The sequence below is a fragment of the Sebastes umbrosus genome, chromosome 6 (genome assembly GCF_015220745.1).
Source record: "Sebastes umbrosus isolate fSebUmb1 chromosome 6, fSebUmb1.pri, whole genome shotgun sequence".
NCBI classification, from domain to species: Eukaryota; Metazoa; Chordata; class Actinopteri; order Perciformes; family Sebastidae; genus Sebastes; species Sebastes umbrosus.
Genome location: NC_051274.1, coordinates 30,454,787 through 30,476,132, shown reverse-complemented (window position 1 = coordinate 30,476,132; position 21,346 = coordinate 30,454,787). Strand labels below are relative to the sequence as shown.

The window sequence follows — 21,346 nt, the reverse complement described above, 5'->3', positions numbered from 1 at the left end:
TATTTATCTCCTACCATTACCTCGATCCTGTGCTTAAATAATGTTACACTTTTATAGAATGACCAGTCTATCTTCTTGGCTTTTATTTTGACATGTTTTCTTTCACTTCCGGGTCATGTGACTGCCGTTCATCACTCTTCTCTTCGATTAAAACAAATTATGACAAAAAGAAACTTGCAAAAAACAAACTGGATCGTTTTTTTTAATTATTTATTTTTTTCGTTTTTCGGTTGGAAACAAAAAAACAAACGAAAACGGAAAAAAAACAATAGTATTTCTGTTTTTTTTGTGTTTTAATTACAAATGACGGATTATCAGATTATACCCAGCAGACCCTGAAGACACAGTGTGCAGGTTTTTCTCTACAGTGTAGCAGGAGTTGTGTGGTGTGTCTGCGCCTCCAGTGGATCTACAGCTGATAAATCTGTCCAATCTGCACTTTACTGCTAAACAACAGACAACCAACGACACCAGTCAAGAGGTCAAGAGGTCAGCTTCACCTGCAATCTGCAGTCTTCATTTTAAACCTCTTTTGTTGTTGGTCGCCTTATTACAAACCAAGAACTTCAATAGGATCTAGTGGCAACTTTGAGTCAATCATCTTAAGTGTAACAATAATCTCTAACTTTTGTCTCCTCCAGACAAACAATCCCATCATCGCTGTCATCATCATCATCATCATCATGAGCAGCAGCAGGTTACCGTGGCAACGGCTGATTTCAGAGAAGTCATGATTTGGAGGTAAGTGAGAAATTCATGTGATTGAGTTCAACTCTGATCCAGTGAGGGAGACCTTTTTTCAGGGTTTCTCTGGGAGCTTCAAACATGTTTGTGGCATAAGATTGTGGCGGTACTGAGTTCCCCAGACTTTAGTTGTTCAGTCAGAAGACTGAAAAACAGTTCCCATCCACATAATAATATAAAATAAAATGCCTTCTTAATAATAATAATGAACAAATGCCTCTATATTAACAAACAATTAAGGAAACTGAAATATTGGTTTGTGTTTTTCCTTTTACCCTCCTTTAAAGTTTTCCCAAATAAAATACACTAAAAGAAATGGGTATAAAGGGTTTCATTGAAAATCAACAAATGAATAGAATACAAAAATACAGCCTGCAGGCGTTAGGCTATTGTAAGGCAAGCCAGCTGTTGCACAAATAGCACCTAATCGTCCCAGTGCAGGTAACCCAATTGGTTGGCACTTAACTTGTTTCCCCAACTAGGAGTCAACACTCTCAACAAACAAAACACAAAGATCACAGAATCCCAAAAGGGCCCAAAACAGACCAGAGTTTCTGGTAAAGCTGATAACACATGTTGCATTGAGTGAAGGAGAGATCAGAATGACACTGGGTGTGCAGTTTCCCTCCTCTTTTAAGCCCTACAGAAAGGGCGTCGTTACACCCTGATTGGCCAAGAGGGGAATGCACCAAGCTGCTCTCAACTATCATTTAAGAGCCAGTCCCCACACCCTGCGCAACAGGTGAACTGAATAACCCTCTAATCACTCAGCAACTCAACCAAAAAAACACCAGGGAAAAGGAAACAACAGCAAACACCAGAGAATTGGCAGCTGCCACAAGATAAGATAAGATAAGATAAGATAAGATAAGATAAGATATTCCTTTATTAGTCCCTCAGTGGGGACATTTGCAGTGTACAGCAGCAAAGGGGATAGTGCAAAAAACAAGATGCATCAGCTAACACAGTAAAAATAAACAAAGTGTAACAAAATATGAACCATTTAAATAGAAGGAAGTATAAAAATAGGAGCAGTATATACAGTATTGACAATATACAGACTATTTACAAAATTGCACAAGTGGAAAATGATATTGCACAGTGAGAATGAATGAAATTCCACCTGAAATCTCTCTCTGTTTAGTTGTTTAGGAGTTGAGTTTATAAGAAACACTGAATGACTGCACCCAGTGGGGCCCCTCCAGGGTGGCACGATGGAGGCATCTGCCCTTGATCACTTTCTCTGGGCTGGGTGTTGTAGCACAGCACAAAGGTCAGGCTGTTTGAACTGTTTATCTCTGCGCTGCGGGGGGGCGCCCTCCACGGCTCGACATGAAAGCGATGAGTCACTCTGTCCGATGGGGAGCAGCACAGGAGAGGGGAAGAAAATTAGGATAATCAGAGAATAGAGGACGAGCCCCCCGGGGTGCTGCCAGGCGGACGGTGGAATCTGTGTCTGGATTTTTCTGTTGAAAAACAACACGCCAAAAACTGGCATTAATTTGCACAATCCACATCTAAAATAATCTTGGATTCCTTCCTATTATCAATCTCTATTATTCTGCTTTTTTTTTCTTCACTAGATTTAAAATTTATATTTGAAATCATTAACCCTCTGAGACCCACAATAGACCCGTTTTTGTCTTTTTTTTTTAGGGGGGTTAAGGGGGTCTTTAGGGGGAGATAGCAGGTCAACAGTAGATGCCACATAGAAGTGGTGTACATCACCTGAAAGCTGAGAACCTGGAGATTAATTTGAGATGCTGCTCAGCACTGTGTGTCAAGTTGTTCTAGTCATTAATCAGAAATAAACATTAATTAATTAATTTATTTACCGGTTATTATCTATTAAAATAAATTGTAAAAGTGTATAAGGGTTTAGAACATTATGATAGAAGTATATGATGGTCATCCTCATGCTCTATTTTTCTCATAATTTGCTGCAGCAATTTGTGTGGTTGATACCATTTGTTACACAGATTTGGTGCTAAATTTAATAATTTTTTACCACTCGAGAATTGATAAAAATGATCAATGATTCCTCCAAAAATACCACATTAAGACACCAAGACCTTGAGGAACACCATAGAAAAAGCCATGCCGTGATTTCTGCAAGAATTGCATTATTCGGCCATTGGATGGCGAGCGCTTCTGTTGTGTAAACTGCTCAGAAACCCCCTTATTGTCAATCTAGCTAGGAAAGCCATCCATCCTCTGAATGCTCTAGGTCTCTAGTTTGTGGCTGTAAAGTTTCATGAGGCTGTGATTATCCTAGAGGTCACCACAGGTCATTTTATACAGGGAGGTCAAGTTAAAAAAAAAATGGTCTCACTACAATGAAATGTCTCCAATAGGGACTAACATCATCAAACATGAATAGAGTTGGGCTCATTGGATCCCCAAGAGTCTCAGCTTTACAGTGATAACCAATTTATGTAATTCAAAGACTGTTTAGGGACCCCAGTATGCAGAAATATTCAACTACATCATTTTAGAATAGGCAAAGTGGGCATGTCTGTAAAGGGGAGACTCGTGGGTACCCATAGAACCCATTTTCATTCACATGTCTTGAGGTCAGAGGTCAAGGGATCCCTTTGAAAATGGCCATGCCAGTTTTTCCCTCGCTAAAATTTAGCCTTCGATTTTTCTAGTTTACATGATATATGATATCTGTATCTTCATTTTAGCTCTAAAACTGAACCTACTACAACCTCTGAAAGACAGTAAAGTCAGTCTCAGAGGGTTAAGGGATAATGGCTTTCATTCACCCATCAGTGCACTTATTGAAAAGAGTGAACGTCCCCAGTGTGTTGTACATTTAGTGTATGAGTTGGGGTGTTAATTATATTATGTAGGACCTGAAGTTGTGCTATAAGGGTGTCAGTGTCTTTGGGTTTTAGTTCAGTTATCAAGAATTACAGTGTCGTCCACAACGTCCCCCCACAGCATCCTACCTTCCTCCAAATGTCACTCCTCTTTCATCCTGTTCTTAGAGCTTCATTTCACCTCTGTGAAGCTGCACCCCCCACCTGCAACACACACACACACACACACGCACGCACACACACGCAGGCCAGGCTGCTATATATGGAGTCATAGGAGTGCCATAATAAAGAATAAATCTGTAAAAGAATAACAAAATAAACATGGAAATATAAAGATAAATAAATAAAAGAATAAATAAGTAGATAAAAAAAAATAGAAATAGAAAAAAATTAAAGAATAAATAATGTGGACATATAAAGACAAATAACAAAATATAAAATAATTATTATATGCACTATCTTCACATTTATTTGTTCATTTATTTATATCCATATTTATTTATGTATTTTCTAAAAATATATATTTGTTTATTTTTTTGCATAAAAATTACTCTATTTTTGGATAAAATAATAAAGAAAAATAAAGGGATAAAAATAAATAAATGACATTATATAAAAATGAATAAATAAAAAAAATAATAATAAAATATACAGTAAAAATTGAGTAATTTATATGCAATAAATAAATATCTAAAAAATACTTAAATAAATAACAGATGAACAGATAAATGTGAAAATAAGTGAAAATGCTCATAATTATTCTTTTATATCTTATTAGTTGTCTTTATATTTCCACATTTATTTATTCTTTTTTTTGTCTTTATCTTTCCATATTTTTTATTTACTTGTATATTCTTTTATGTATTTCTCATTATATTTCAACATTTATTTATTTATTTGTCTTTATATTTACACATGTATTTTCTTATTCTTTTACACGTTTATTCTTTATTATGGCACTCCTATGACTCCATAGAAGAGATGATAGACGGGATTGATCATGTGATAGATGCAGTTATTGATCTGAAAATGTCTGGTAAGTAACTACGACAACCACAACACTGGAGTTAATCTTCTTGCTGTGCCTTTAATCATTTCAACTGATGGGTAACCGATACACGGGGACATGTTAACAAGAGAAAAACAAACCCTAATAATGAGGAATCCAAACAGTCTTTTCAGCTCAGGTACAAAAAAAAACAAACAAACATACAAAGGGAAATTAACATATCGACTGTATTGATGATTTACAATGAACAAAACTGTAGCTGACAAAGTCCTGAAGCTGGAAATATTATATACAGCTGACTTCTCTCCGTCCTCGTAATCAACAGATGGCGGCAGAAATAAGAGTTTAAAGCGTTTAATCAGATTGGTCGGGGGGGGGGGGGGGGGGGGGGGGGTGGGGCAATTTTGCTGCCACGGTAACGGAAATCCAGCTGATTGAATGGTGGATTCAATCAACATAAGGGGGCTTTGTGATGACCCCAGACTGTGTGAAATATCACTGAATTAATTTATTACAACATGAAGACGAGATGATCGATAACACTCAATGAGGAAGATCTCAGATTGTCCCTGTAACGCTGGTGGAATCAATTAAGGTAGTTTTCTGTTATTTTGTTGCATAAAATTGTATATTTATAGTTCTAATTTTTAAATTACTAATAAAAAAAAAATGGTAACACTTCTTTTCACAGGTCTGCAAATGTAATGGTGATAATTAGCAAGTAACTTATTTGAAATTTTTTGGGAATTACTGCCATATTACCCCAATATTTACCTCAAAATTGATCGAAAATTACTTTATTATAAACATTATTTAATAATTATATGCTAAAATAGCATATAATTGTTAAAATAGGTCGCTTAGGTTTGAGAAGCGGCTGTGCGCTGCTCTTCATACACTTCTGATCAGGCACAAATCTCACCATTTGTGTGACTTATTGTCTACACAAATGTAACCTGGTAGCTGATGTCATGATTCAGGGAGTTTTTTAAAGAATTGCTAATTATTATTTATTTACCAGCAGACATCAACTTTGTATTCTTTTCCTGGAAATGTACTAAATAAATGACAGAATATTGGGAAATAGCAGAATATAATTATTAAATAATGTTTGTAATAAAGAAATTTTCGATAAATTTGAGGTAAATATTGGGGTATTTTGGCAGTAATACCAAAGAAATGTCAAATAGGTTACTTGCTAATTATCGCCTATTACCATGAAAGTTGCGGACCTGTAAAATTAAGTTTTACCCCAGGCAGACATAAGAATATCTAATATGCACTCTTCAATATTTGTTTGTTTATCGCAAGTCGTATCGTCGTCCTAATATTGAACAATGATATCACAGATTTCACAGGCCTACTGAATATAATATGAAATATCCATAAAATGTCACTTAGTGAGGGGTCGTCAGTTGACTCAGTGATAGAGAAGAGGTGCCAGTATTTTATACATACTGTAGAGCATTGATGATTGTGGCAGTGATTTCGTCTTGTACTTGATTAAATTTGGGCCTCACATTACTGCACCGTCATTTTGACACAAAATAAAAACATTTTAAAACAAGATAGCTCGAGACAATTAAGAACATTATGTCTCGTCCTGACACAAAGGGGCCTTTTTTTGTTGTTGTTGTTTTGTCTCCCAGCAAAATGTAAGCCTTCCCTGAACGCCTTGTGTTGGGTGTCTTGTGATACAACAGTCCGGTACGAAGCGGGTCCAAAATAGATGAAGGCAGCAAGAAAAGAGCAAGTATAAAAAGAGACTTTGGAACATTTTGTCACTGCTCGTGTGACTTGTGCAAACTGTTTTGTATTCCACCTGAGATCAGAGAAAAGTATCACCAGAGTCTCCAGTTTGTGGCTGAATGAGGCCAAAGGCTGAATGAAGCCTGCCATGCGTCTCACCTGTGTGCTGCCGTGTAGCCACAACAAGCCTGGTTGTTTACAGCACAAACACGAGCGCGCTTCACACTGCTCCCGTGTTTACCTGTAAACAGCACAGACATCACGGGGTGACAGTGACGGTGACGGGGAGGGGGGGGGGGCGGTCTGGTCGCGACGTCCGATTCTGTCCACGACACGTCCAGCAGCCTCGTGTCGACAAACTGAGCCGATGTTTTCACAAAAGCTCAACGCCAGAACTGTGAGCCGAATGAAACCAGTCATAATGTTTTTCTTTGAGCGGTGAAATCACGAGTCCACCGATGTGAGATGATTTTTTTGGTGAGGAGGTGATAATCACAAGACTGAGGACAGATAAACATGAAGAATGATGCTTAAAAATATGCTGGTGTGTCAGCCTGTTTATTACAAATACCAGCAGCAGCAGCAGCAGCTGTGAAATGATCCTGTTCAACACAACGGCCCTGAATATTCACTCCTTTCTACGAGGAAAACAACGAAATTTTTTTGCATCAATTCCTCGGTGTTATGAGCAGAATAAATACACTTTGATGGAAACTGATCTTAAACAAACCGACTACTTTTTCTTCCGCAAAAATAACACTTTGTTGGAGATGAACTAGTGTCTAAATAGAAGTGCAGCAGGGTGTTTTTTTATGTTTAGATCAATAATAAAACAGCTGTTTGTTCATAGAGAACCTGCTGTATCAATCGGACTGATTGTCGAGGGGCTTCTTCAAGTCTTAAAACACAAAAACGAGGGAACGCTTTGCCCTGAAGTAAAAACAAAAAAGATTGGATGTAATGACTAATTTCACACTGGATATTATAATTAAATGTCGATGAATGGAGAACCCACATTTTGATGAGGAATGAATGGACCTAACATTGTCTCAGAAATGTCCTTTAATAGCTCTTATAGTTTTCCATAAAAACTGTGTTCCCCCTGAAGTTTCTTTATGTTAATGTGATGTTTGTCACACCGCTGACCCGTGATTAACACAGCAAGGGTTGAGTGTCCATCACACAGAAAACAGCCCGACACTGTATGGCTCTCAAAACATGTAACGCTCCACACGAGTGAGATGATGCAGACGACGTATCGGCTACAAAACTTCAATTCTTCACTTTGTTTTGCAGTTCGCTGGGTTTTTAGCTTAAAAGCTCGGTTGTAGCATGAACACGAGATGTATTAATTCAACACATTTTTAGAAAATAAAACTCAGTATATTTATTGGATTATTATAGATGGCAGAAGACGAGAGGCAGCTACAGCTCCGGTACAGTTTTGCAGCAGTTCTCTGATACATGCAGCTCATTGTTCAGCTGTTGCCGCTGTATGAACTCTGAGGTCTCCTCAAGGATCTGCCCTGGGATGTGGAAGTCAGCTGGCGTGTTCTGCTGAACAGCTGATCCCTGAAGGCCCTCGGTCGCTGGCTCCTCTGGGCTGGCTCTGCTGTGAGAGTTGCAGGGCTCCAGATTGCATGCAGTGCCTTGAAGGAACTGCAGAAAGTTCTCCTCGATGGAGGCCTCACGGCTGGGCAGCTGCTCCCCTTCGCCGGGCCCGGCCCGCTTGAAGAGGCAGGCCAGGTGGCGGCTCAGCTCCTCGCGAATCTGCCGGTTCAGAAAGCCGTAGAAGAAGGGGTTGGAGGTGAAGCAGAAATAGCCAATCCACGTGACCACGTCCTCCAGCTGGGCCAGCGAGGCGGGAGAGGTAGACGCCACGGCCCGAGTAGAGGTGGAAGGAGAAATACGGCAGCCAGCAGCAGAGGAACTGGCCTCCCACCGCCACCAGGACCACCGCAGCCTTCCCGCCACTGAAGGTCCTCTGAGGGGTGGTGCGGGCGCCAGTTCCACCGAGGCTGGCCGCCATGGTGGAGTGGCTGCTGATGGACTCGGACCGTTGCCGCGGCGTGTCCATCCAAGTGGGGAGGTGCCCGTGCTGCATGGCCGCTACCCGCGCCACCTTGAACATGTTGCAGTAGACCACCAGAATGATCAGCATGGGGCACAGGAAATAGATGCACGTAAAGAAGACCATGAAAAGCAGCCGTGTGGTCCGGCCTCCCGTCCAGTGGAGGGAGCAGTGTCTCTGACCGTGAGCGAGAACCGAACCCTGGTTCCCCTGGAGCAGCCACCCCAGGAGAGGCAGCAGTGACATGATGATGGCTTTAATCCAGATTCCCACCAGCACCATCACCACCACGCCCACTGTCATCTTCACCTCGTGACGCATGGGATGGACAATGTAGTAGTAGCGCTCCACGTTGATGGCACAGATGGTGAGGATGGCGGCGCTCACCAGACACACGCTCAAGCCGAGGTAGCTCCGACACAGTGCCTCGTCCGCCAGGATCCGGTCCGACAACATCCCCAGAGGCATCAGCACCAGCGCCGCCAGCAGGTCCACCAGACACAGGTGGAACACAAAGGCGAACTTGCGCAGCTGCGGCGTTTTGGTGATGACGATCATCACGGCCAAGTTCCCCACCACCGCCAGCACGTCGATGATGAGCATGGCACACAGCGCTAAGGACCGGTTCAGATCTACGCCACCTCGGATGCTCGCGAGGGGCGAGGTCACGTTAGAGATATTCGGGTGCAGTGAAGCTGGAAGGCCGGAGAGAGAAGTGTTCCAGGAGGAGGGGCTCGGCGTGACAAGACGCTCCATGAGAGGATGGGATGAGGAGGAGAGAGGCCGCTGAATTTCACGGGCCCATCACCCATCCTCCCCTGTCATAGGGTGTCACCGAGAGGCTCAGGCGGTGGTGTCTGTCATGGCAGCTGGAGCTGTACAGGCCCTGACCCCCCCGCTAGACGTTAGCCTGGAGCTCTGCAGACGATCACTCAATTCCTTGTAACTTCTAGTGAAGCCGTCCTTCTCTCTCCAATATGACCTTCAGATCTGAAACAAAAGAGAAAGTGCTGTTAGTTTTCATCACATGCTCATGATGAGTTTGACTGTATTTCATGAGATATAACACCAACTAATGGGACTAGTTGTTTAATAGTTTGAAAAGGAAACTAAATGATGAAAAAACTACATTTAATGCTTCAGTCGGCAGAACATTTTTGGCATCATTGGGCAAAAAATTCATAATAACCTTTCAGCATATTGTAATTCAAGTGTTCTGAGAGAAAACTAAACTTCTGCACTTCCTCATGGCTCTGACGGGAGATTTTGACCAATCACAGGTCATTTCAGAGAGAGAGAGAGAGCGTTCCTATTGGCTGTGGACTGGCTGGTGGGCGGTGCTTCCTCAACTGATCTCTACATGGCTGCCGAGTCACAAACTTTTTAATTTTACAGCAACACAGTACACTACAAGATGATTCTGAAAACATCTGAGGATAGAAATAGGCATTACAGTAACTAGTATTTGATCAGCGCTGCCTAGTTTGATCGTTCGATCGGCGTTTGTGAGTGATTGACAGCTGCTCAGAGATGGCAAGACTACAGCTCAGCTCTGATTGGTTGTTTTCCTCCGGTCTGTGAAATCTTGCAGATGCCGTTAGGAGCACCAGAGGACACCAGAGGCACGTGATTTTTTTTCAGATTACCCGTCTCATGAACTACTGTCAGGATATAGCGACCGTTTTATAAAAATAACTTTTTTCTAATCATATTTGCTCCAATCTCACCTACTGCTGCTTTAAAGGAACATAAAACTAAGACAGAAATGATGTCTGCTATTGGCGATGTACAGCTTGGTGCTACGAGTCGCTCTCGGCTACTTTCATTTTGTCAAATTAGCTCTCAGATGAAAAATGGTTGGAGACCCCTGGACTGGACTAGAAATACATAATGCAAACGTAAAAACTACTGTTAATGTAAATACTGACAGTATAATATTCTTGTTTTTGATCTATCCACCCATAAAAACCTCAAATCATCCTGTGCGATACTGTAGCTATGAAGCCGTCAAACTTGATGCCGTCTGCACTCACTTGTAGCCTGGGTCATAATTCACTACGTATTTGACATCTGCATCCTCAGATGTGTGTTTTCAGGGCAGCCGGGGGCCTCGGGGAGAAGCTAAAAGCGCAGAGTGGACCATATGTCGCCTTTAACAGAGTCGAGAAGCAAACTGGGCGAGTGAATAAACTGCGAAACTCAGCATTACAGAGAGAGCATGCTGCTGTCTGAAGTGATGGGAGGGGGAGATCGATAAACACTTTTCTTATTATTACGATCATGACATGAGAAATATAAAATGTGAAGCTTCTGAATAAAACCTATGGAGCAACATTAACCTCTTAAGCCCTAGGGTGCTGGAAGGTGTGGTTCGCCTAGACAGAAAATACCGAAAATCAATCAAGAATAGCTCCACAACTACCAGGTCTATATGCATGATGTTGGTCTCTATGGATACGTAAGACCTCAGATAATTCATCCACAGTGTTATTAACATTGTGACTGTTACTGTGCCTGAGTAAATTGTGATGAACCAAAGGGAAAATTTTCATTTTTATCCTCGCCTAAAATGTGTTCTAGATTAGACAGTAGATAACACCATTATAGCAATGATGCCATGCACAGAGATGCCACTGAATTCATTCAGCAACTCCTTGACTACAATTGTGCCAAAGCAGATATAAATCACACAAAGCACATAGATTCTACAAAGGTTTTAGTGAGGATAGGACCAGGAGGACTCTCCATTTGGCCACTTGGATACCCAAAGTGTGCCAAATGGGTTTTCTACCTCTTGAAAGGGAATCTGGCTCTAAAATACTCCTGATATCCCCTACAGGAGGCGATGTGCACACAATGGAGCCTTTGGCCATGACATTTACCCTGTGCATCATCATATTCTACCACTGTGCACAGTATAAAATCAATATAAACAACAGAATTGTATAATTTTGACTCCAAATGGAGTCGTTTTGTTAAAATAATGAAATATGATCAAGTAGATAATAACAAATAAGATCAATAACAATGTAAATAAGATAACAAAAGAGAATCCAAAGTCAAGTATGTACATTCAATATAAAAATATTATAAAGTAAAAATACAATTTCTCGTGCGTTGATTTTGTAACGAAAATATTGAAATCATTGCCAAACAAACATTGTTTTGAGTGTTGTTTTAGTAGCGTTAAGGCCTCGTCTTTTAGAAACATTTCAGAAAAAAAGATCGCCACAGCATTTTATGAAGTTTTAAAAGGCAGTGCTTTAACCGGTACCTGGTACGTCGGGTAAAAGTGGTTAAATTATAATCTAAAATTCATGTAAATGGTGGCAGAGCACCCTCAGCGGTGAGTGCAAGCATCAAGAGGCCCTGCGCGCTGTGTTTACTGTCATAACCTCACCCGGAGACAACCCCACACACTGTAAAAGCCGTGGAACGAGCACTAAGGCTTTGGTACATTTCCATACGCTGCACACCTGCATGGGCAAGTTTTCCATTTCACAAGTGTGACCGACTTCATCCCTGCGAGGCGCCTGTTGTTTTCCTGCCAACGTACGTACGCGCACGTACTCCAACAATCACCCGACAGACGCAGGCGTATACGTAGGCGGCCCCTTGCCGAATAGGTCAAAGGGTTACAGTCACCTTCAGCCCAATAAAACAGCCAATAAACAGCTATATGGTGTAGCAACAACTGTGGAGCAGCCCCTCTTGAGATTCTCCGTCTTATCAGCATTGATTGTTTTATTGCTCTCTGGTGTCCAGGGTCACTTTGGTGCCACCAAAAAATTGAAATACTTGCTGTAAAAAGGAAATTATCAGCCACTCAAAGGGCCTTTTATTACCCGATTAAAAAGCATCCAAACTGGATGTATTAAAGTTGATTTTTATCAAGTCTAAACCACACAAACAGAACTATATAAAGACTAAAAGGGGACTCACATGCACCACTTCCTCCCATTTAATGTGATCAAATCAATGAAAGAAGTGCAATTTTAGAGTCACACATAGCTAGAATTTAAGGTCGCAGCAGAATCTCTCCGGGGCTGCCGTCTGGAAACCATATGACCCAATAATATGCACATGACACGGTGTTTACTGCGAGGAGAGAAGCAGCCTGTTGTTTCATTACACAGCAGCAACATGCAGGTGACAAAATGAACATATGTGAACCTGCCCTTTTTACATGGAGACACAAAGATAACAGATAACAGATGTGCTAACTTCCATACATTAAAACACTAACAGATGTGTGTGTGTGAGGATGTGACATACCTCAGTGTGGAGAGGGCTGCTTCCTCCTGTGCAGGTTCACAGTCTACTGAAGGACTGTTTTTGCTTTGCTTCCCCCTCACACACATACATACACACACACAGCAAACACACACTGACACACACCACGTCACAGAGAGAGAGAGAGGAGAGAGGGGCGCTCCTGTGTCTCCTCCTCACCTGGCCCCTTTCATCTCGTCATCACCTCCCACCCGGCCGAGCTGACCGTCCCCCTCCCCATCACCTCCCTCCTCCTCCTCCTCCTCCTCCTCCTCCTCAGCTCTCCTCCAGCCAGGTCTTCGATTCAGGTGGGAGAGCAGGAGGCTGGTGGAGAGATGGTACCTAAAAAAAAAAATAGAATAAAAAAATAAAAAATGAGGAGAGGGTTTCTGTCTTCCAGCCTGTGATGCACAACGACTGGACGCACACGCACACACACACACTTTCACACACATACATGTACTGTCTCCGGCACGCGCCCAGGGCAACTGCAGCGCCGTGCAGAGCAGACAGGCAGGCGGCGGGTGGGCAGGCGGCACCCAGCCTCCCTGCTCTCTACTGGGTCTTAGTGCCTCACTGCCTCCTCATGGAGGGATGGAGCTACCTTCACAACTAATCTCACCACAGGCATACTTACGACGGAGTATTAGGGCCACATTGAGGGGGGGAGAAAGCCACAATATTACGAGAATAAAGTCACAAAATTATGAGAATAAAGTCATAATATTATGAGAATAAAGTCGTAATATAACGAGAATAAAGTCTTAACATTATAAAGTAGTAATTTTACGTGTTATTTTAGAGGGGAAATAGAGCAGCTGTGTGAAAATGAGGAACGTGGAGCATCTCGTCGAGTTATACTTTAGTTTAGGTTTCACAAATAACAAAATACTTCATCTTTTGGCACATCAGCACCACATTATCATCAGTATCAGGACATTGAAAAGATTGTGCAAGAAACTGCGTTTATTCTGAAGAAAGAGCCACACGGACCTGATGGAGGAACTGACTCTTTTGTAGAGGAGGACATGACTTTTTTTCTTTATTCTCATTAAATTCCGACTTTTTTCTCGTAATATTCTGACTTAAGTCTCGAAATCTCCGATTTTTTTTCTCTCAATGTGACCCTAATACTCCGTCGTAGAATAACTTTCATAACTTTACGAGAATAAAGACAAAACTTTTTTTCCTGCATTCTGGTGACTTTAAAAGAATGAAAATAACAGCATTTTTATGTTAAATAGGCTTACTTTTAATTTAACTTTTAATTCTCAGGAAAGAAAACTGATCTAACTAAAAATTAAAATGAAAATCTAACTAATGTTTATCAGTTTTTATTCATTCATTAATTTTTTTCCCCGTCTTGAGTATTTATTTTTCTTAGTACTCTCTATTTCTCTCTCCGTCTCTCGCTGAAAGCCGTTTGAAACACGACACGACAACGGTGCCGCTGCGCTCTGAAATGCATTATTTCCAATGGTTAGCGCCGTCCAATGGATGGATATATATATACAGCATAGCCTATACACGCTTCGGGAGGGTTGGCTATGACCACAAGTCCCACTAACAAGTTGCCCAACAATTAGGAGAGAAAATCACCTTAACCTTCTGGATCAGCGTTTCTCTGATTCTCTGTCTCCTCACGCTCAAGATCTCCCTCCACGCACAATCCGACAAAAGCCGTCTCACGAGGCTGGATTATTGATCCCCAGAGAGGAAAGGAATCCCAGTGGTTAATGTTAATGAGCTGAGATTAACATTCACAAAAGCCCAGCCCACACACACACACACATACATATAGGCCCTGTTCAGACCCGGCATTAAAGCTGCAGTGGGTAGAAATGGAGCAAATATGATTAAAAAGAAAGTTATTTTTATAAAACGGTTGCTATATCTTGATGTGCATGAGACAGATAATCTGAAAAAAATATCATGTGTCTCTGTGTTCTCCGGTGTTCCTAATGGCATCTGCAAGATTTCACAGGCTGGAGGAAAACAACTAATCAGAGCCAAGCTGGAGCCTTGCCGTCTCTGAGCAGCTGTCAATCACTCGCAGACTCCGATCAAACGGTCAAACTAGGCAGCGCTGATCAAATATTAATCAATATTCTGTTACTGTAATTCATATTTCTCTCCTCAAATGTTTTCAGAAACATCTTTTAGTGTACTGTTTAGCTGTAAAATGAGAAAGTTTGTGATCTGTTGAGGAAATACCAAGCACCGCCCACAAGCCGGAACTCAGCCAATAGGAACGCTCTCTCTCCCTCAATGAAATTACCTGTGATTGTTCAAAGTCTCCCGTCGCTGGCTAGATTTTCTAAAGCCTGAAACAGAGCCATGAGGAGGTGCAGAAGTCTAGTTATCTCTCAGAGCACTTTAATTACAATATGCTGAAAGGTTATTATGGAATTTTTTTGCCCAATGATGCCGAACAAGTGTTGCCTGCTGCAGCTTTAAGAGGTTAAATGTTGTCATGTTTGTGGATATCTCATTATCTCGAGTATTTTTGGATGAAACCGTTGCAAACAGGCCGGCCCACCGTCGCTGCCTCTGGCTTATGTTGTTTCCTCTGTGAATCATACTTTTAATAATCGTGCCAATTAAATGAGATGATTTAATAACAACGTGCTTTGGACATAAGAAGTAACCTTTATAATGTATGGAGGCGGCTGTTGTATCTGTCAACTCTACTCATTGTTTTGTATTTTACAGTGTACGTATATCCCCTTTTGTTATCCCGCCTCCAGCGTATGGGTTTTATTTTTAGCTCGTCTTGTCTCGATTGATGCTCTGAAAATTGCTTATTCCTCCCTCAGGATCTGCATGAATGGACTGTCCCACACAACGGCATCAGTATGTGACATCCCCTCTTTTCACGCCGTGTATTTCCTGAGGGATTCATTCATCAGTGGAAGTGCAGCTCCACAAATGAGTTTTATGAGTCATCGCTTCTTGTTTCTGATAAATCGATCGGTTCAATTGAACACATTTTTCCAGTTATTGATCTGTGTGTTCAACAAAGGTTATGTGACGTGAACTGTTGTTTCTGGCTGGATAGTTTGACGATCACGCTGAGAAGGCTGCGGGTTGCTCATATGATCTGTAGGAAAGAAGATCAGATATTCACTTTCCCATGAAATGTGTCCCGGCAGTAAAGGCGACTGATGATAAATAACGCCCTGAGAGTTTTTTTTTTTTATAATGATCCAAGATGTGATGATAGAGATGCCACCGGGGCGTTTTTTTTTGAAGAAGAAGAAGGAAACAGGAGCATAGAGGAGTCTTTGTTTGTGTTTGTTAATGCTCCACTCTTCAACTTCTATGTGTTTCTGTGTTTGCGTGTCCTGTGACTGTGCTCGTGTCTGAGGTGTTGAATAATGACAGAAATAGCAGATACTTGCTCATGCCAGCAGCACCAATCACAGGGGAGGGAAATACAATGGTTTCCATGGCAACACTAACCCCCTTTCACCCCCCCATCCCACACGTGCACCACCTCCAACTGCAGATAAGAAAAGTGCACTAAATACACACTCTCGTACACGCTGCATGCATCACCAGGACGGGGTGTTCAACGTGTTTTCTGATTATTCTCAGCTTCCCTTTTCCCCCCATTCAACTGAACACAGGTGGGCTGATTCATGCTCAATTACAGCTGCTGATCTAATATTGTTTTCCATTGTGATCTCAGATGTCATCAGTAGGGGGAGCTCTCACATTTAACAAGCAACTGCAACACCTGAAATCACCAGAAAATATCCTTCTTATCCGCATACTTGCCAACCTTGAGACCTCAGAAATAGGGAGGATTTCTAAAGTGTGTGTGTGTGTGTGTGTGTGTGAAAATAACAAAATATTAAGTTCACTCCATAGCATTATGGTAAATAGGCCTACTTTCAATTTTACTTTTAATTCTCAGGAAAGAAAACTGAATAATTCAGCCCTCTGGTGTCAGTTTATATTCATTCATTCATTTTGTTGCCCTTGCTTGAGTATTTATTTCTCTCTTTCTCACTCACTGAAGGTCCTTTCAGACACAATGCAACAACGGCACCACTGTGCCCTGAAACCCGTTATTTCCAATGGTTTGCACCGTGCACTCACTCCCAATTCCTCAACTACCGCCGTTCGGTCGGTGCCCCTCGGCATCGGAGACCGACGCACCGGGTACCCCTCTAGCGTTACTTTTGGACGAACCAGGGACGGCGTGTCAATATACGCCCTGAACGGACTCCATCCGTTATCCGTAATCGCTTTTCCTATTCAGGGTCGCGGGGTGCTGGATCCGATCCCAGCTGACATTTTTGGACTTGTTTGGATATGTTTTGGGCATTTTTCAGAAAAAGTTTTGGACTTTTTTTAGGAATTTTTTTCGACTTTTTTCTGATATTTTTTGATAAATTTCCGACATTTTTCAGAAATATTTTGGACTTTTCTTTAACATTTGTCTGACTTTTTTTGGACTTTATTTCGGACATTTTTTAGAGTTTTTTTCGTACATTGTTTGAACTTTTATTCGTACATCTTTTGGCTATTTTGTTTTTTACATTCTTCAGACTTTTTTAGATATTTTTTGGATACATTTCAGAATTTTTTTCGGACATTTTTTAAAACTTTTTTTTGTACATTTGTCGGACATTTTTCGGACACAGAGACAGACAACCATTCACATTTACATCTACATTTGAGTTAGCTGGAGTTCGTCACATACTGTTGCTAAAGGGTGTCTCCGTGTGTCAGTTTCCGATGAGAACTATGGTGGCCAACGCGAAAACGCAAATGGACCCATCTAGAGCCAGTTGTTGTCAGAGTAGCGTAGGTCATTTGGATCCGAGTCAGTGCGTAGAGTGTGTGGGAAGTGAGTGGTGAAGCAAGAGCGAGAGAGCGTTGGCGAATGTGTGTGAGTTAGTTTAGCTCTGAGAATATAAAGTGAATTGTCAGTGGAAGTTGCAGTTTGTGCAGAAATAAAATGCTGCAGCTCCTCCAGGCCAACAAGGTTTCCTGTGTCTTATTTCCCGCCGGCTGAATGGAGTGACGGCGAGGGTTAACTCCGGAGTGAGTAACATTATTGACTCCGGCTCAAGCAGGAAAAGCTAACACAGTGGTTTGTCGGTTCTGGGCTACTGCAGAAGCATGGCGGCCGGCTCCGGGAAGACGTCTCGCTCCCTATGGGGATATAAACGGCTCATTCTAAGCTAACAAAAACATTCTTATTATCAGGTGATTATTCACTAAAGAAAACTTATTAATATTATACTCCATTTCTGCCAATAGATCCCCCTAAATGTTACACACTGTTCCTTTAAAAGCAAATGGCCACATATTTTTAATGTCTATATTGTCCATTTTACTTTTACATCATCCTCTGTGATGCCCAGTAGTCAATACATTTATAAAACATGTGGGTAGCCAGAATCTGACCGCTTTGCTCCAGTTTCATCCTCCCACGGTCCCCCAGAGAACAACATCCACCTGGAGGGTCACATCAGACTGATTACTGATAACACCCCATCATGCACCGCAGCAGACAACGCACTCATCTGAGCTGATTAACCCTCATAGCGACGTATATTTCAACCTATACTGCTAATCACAGATTTTATTCAGATCGTGCAGCCCGCGAGGAAAAGAGCAGTGATCCAAAAATAGACTTCTTAGGGTGTTTAAATCTACAGAGATGGAGAGAAAAGTGTTGATCTACATGCTCCACTAACTCCTTTAGAGTTATTAGAGCATGTAGATCTTAACATATTTCATCCTTCCTGGTTTTAAATATTTATTCTGAGGAAACAACACCTGACCATTTGAGACACATCAACACGTTTTATTTAACCTCTTAAGCCCTACGGTGCTGGAAGGTGTGGTTCACCCTGGACAGCCATACCCAAAATAAATCAAGAATAGCTCCACAACTACCAGGTCTATATGCATGATCTTGGTCTCTATGGATAGGTAAGACCTCAGAGAATTCATCCCCAGTGTCAGTCACATTGTGACTGTTACTGTGCCTGAGTAAATTGTGATGAACCAAAGGAAAACATTTACATTTTTATCCTCGCCTAAAATGTTTTCTAGAATTAGACAGTGGATAACACCATGATAGCAATGATGCCATGCACAGAGTTGCCACTGAATTCATTCAGCAACTCCTTCACTATAACTGTGCCAAAGCAGATATAAATAACACAAAGCACATAGATTCTACAAAGGTTTTAGTGAGGATAGGACCAGGCAAACTCTCCATTTGGAGGTTTTCTACCTATTGAAAGGGAATCTGGCTCTAAAATACTCCTGATATCCACTACAGGAGGCGATGTGCACACAATAATGCCTTTGGCCATGACATTTATCCTGTGCATCATCACATTCTACCATTGTGCACAGTATAAAATCAATAAAAACAACCCAACTAAATTGTATAACTTTGATTCCAAGTGGAGTAGTTTTATTATAATAATGAAATATGATCAAGTAAAACTTAGATAATAACAAATAAGATCAATAATAAAGTAAATAAGATAACAAAAGAAAAGTAAAAATAAAATTTCTCCGTTGATTTTGTAACTAAAATATTGAAATCATTGCCAAACAAACTACAAAATACACTTGGAGTGTTCTTTTAGTAGCGTTATGGCCTCGTCTTTTAGAGACAATTCAGAAAAAAAGACCACCACAGCATTTTATGAAGTATTTAAAGGCAGTGTTTTAACCGGTACCTGGTCCGTCGGGTAAAAGAGGTTTAAAGAAATGCGTTTTTTACAGCAAAGATTTGAGTTTGATGAATGAAATCTACTTTTTTAGAGCTGATTTTAACATTAAAGATCACTTGCTGAGAGTCCTGGGACAGAGAGCCAGAGAATACACTACTAACCAGTGACGGTAACTGGTTTGTGCCATTTGGTTTCCCACCAGAGTAATGCACTGGAGTCCAAACAGACACAGTTAGCACTCTCTGTTGGCTCCAGGTTGGCACTGTCATCCTCTGCACACACTGAGTCACTGCTGAGCGGCGACGCTCCGGGCCGTCGTCTGTCTGGGGACGCATAATAACACTGAACCTCACAAAAGGAGCCAAGACTGATATAAAAATAAAAAAATAAAAACTAAGGATAACATTGCTGCTGGTTCTACGGTATCATCTTCTTATCAGTGCTATGATACATTATGTTAGAACATATTTGTTTATTTTTCAGCATGTTTGTGGTGATTCAAGTAAACTTTATTACTGACTGGAAAAATACAACGCACCGCCTCGAGGCCACAGATGCTCGATGACTCTTTTCAGTGTCACACTTTTTATTGTGAGAACATCATGACTCCCGGTCGAGTTACTGTTTTTTATTCACTCACCGACTGTGACGAGTTTCATGTCGTTGGACTGATTCACTTGTTAATTTCTGTTTTTTTTGTTTTTTTTAATTGTGATACTCACTTTGATGACTCTCCAGAGGCGACAGCGTCCATGAATAAGAACATTGAGTTTGTAGCGTCAGGCTGGTGGGGCAGCGAGGTGAGATGTCCTCGGTTGAGTCACAAACGGCCTAAAGGGGCTTCGCTGCTTTACGCCGCAGCGAGACACGACCTTCATCTGTTAGAAGGACAAACAGCTCAGAAACACACAAATAAACCAAAATACAGGAGGAGACGCAATGACATGAACACCTGTACAATATAACTTAAACTAATACATCAGACCTCGCACCATCATTACGAAAAAGTAGTATACTTCAAGTTTATTTCATGAAGTCAGTAAAGTTCAAATATATTCCCCGAAGTAAGTATACTAATATCAATGTACTAGTAGTATACTTGTAAGTGTACTACTTCAATACTTTCTGGGACTAAATTGGCCCACTTTTTTAGTTTATAAAAGTATACTTTTAAGTGTACTTTAAGTGTAAGATCAGTAAACTTTGAGTACACAACTAATTTACATCTAAGTTGTATTTTGCATTGCAACTATACTATGAACTATACAAGTGAACCTATAGGTTTACTGTTAGTTTAATAGTTATAGACTTGTAGCCCACATTTTAGTTTATGAAAGTACACTTTGATATTTGAGGTGTGTTATAAACAATCAAGGTTTCAAAACATGTTTGGAAACCAGAAAAATTATCTCAGGTGACTAACAAGTTAAAACATCTTAATTTAAACATGTCCAGAAACCAATATATTTTGATTTAAAAGCAAGTCTTCATCTGCCTGTTTAGAAATAATAAAAGTTGAGTCAATTTGGAGAAAATATACATAATATAGCCAGCAGCTGGTTGGCTTAGCTTAGCATAAAGACTGGGGGAAAAAAGTATATAAACATTGAGCTTTAGGTGTTTACGGGGATAAGAAGACTCTGACCCAGACGCAGGTAATGATGAGGAGATGGCAGCAATGATTTTAATGAGGAAAAACTTACGGGAAACAAAACAAATGCAGCCGATCCAGGCAAGTACAAAAGCCAATCCACCCGGTACGGTACAAAAGCTATCTAGGAATACAAAACACTTGAAAACAGACTCTCTAGGGTGAAAAATCACACTCAAGGAGCACCGCCAAACTGAAGAAACAGGGGGAACACAGAGACTAAATACACACCAGGAGAACAGGCTGATTGAACACAGGTGGAACAAATCAGGGCGGGGCAGACAATCACAAAAGGCGGGAAACAAAAAAGACAGG

The 21,346-nt window shown here is 41.1% G+C and overlaps 1 protein-coding gene and 1 long non-coding RNA gene across 2 annotated transcripts; one reads left to right on the top strand and one right to left on the bottom strand.

The window, feature by feature from the left end:
* On the top strand, positions 1 to 16,501 carry LOC119490353. Its single transcript, XR_005207383.1, has 3 exons — positions 1 to 489; positions 642 to 741; positions 15,487 to 16,501. It is a non-coding gene; the product is annotated as an uncharacterized LOC119490353 (long non-coding RNA).
* On the bottom strand, positions 6,200 to 21,263 carry gpr61 (G protein-coupled receptor 61). The gene is given in 4 exon segments (XM_037773693.1): positions 6,200 to 8,214; positions 8,216 to 9,388; positions 20,103 to 20,258; positions 21,084 to 21,263. Coding segments are annotated over 2 exon segments (1,401 nt in total). The 5' UTR covers positions 9,155 to 9,388; positions 20,103 to 20,258; positions 21,084 to 21,263; the 3' UTR covers positions 6,200 to 7,752.
* Positions 21,264 to 21,346: the final 83 nt, after the last annotated feature.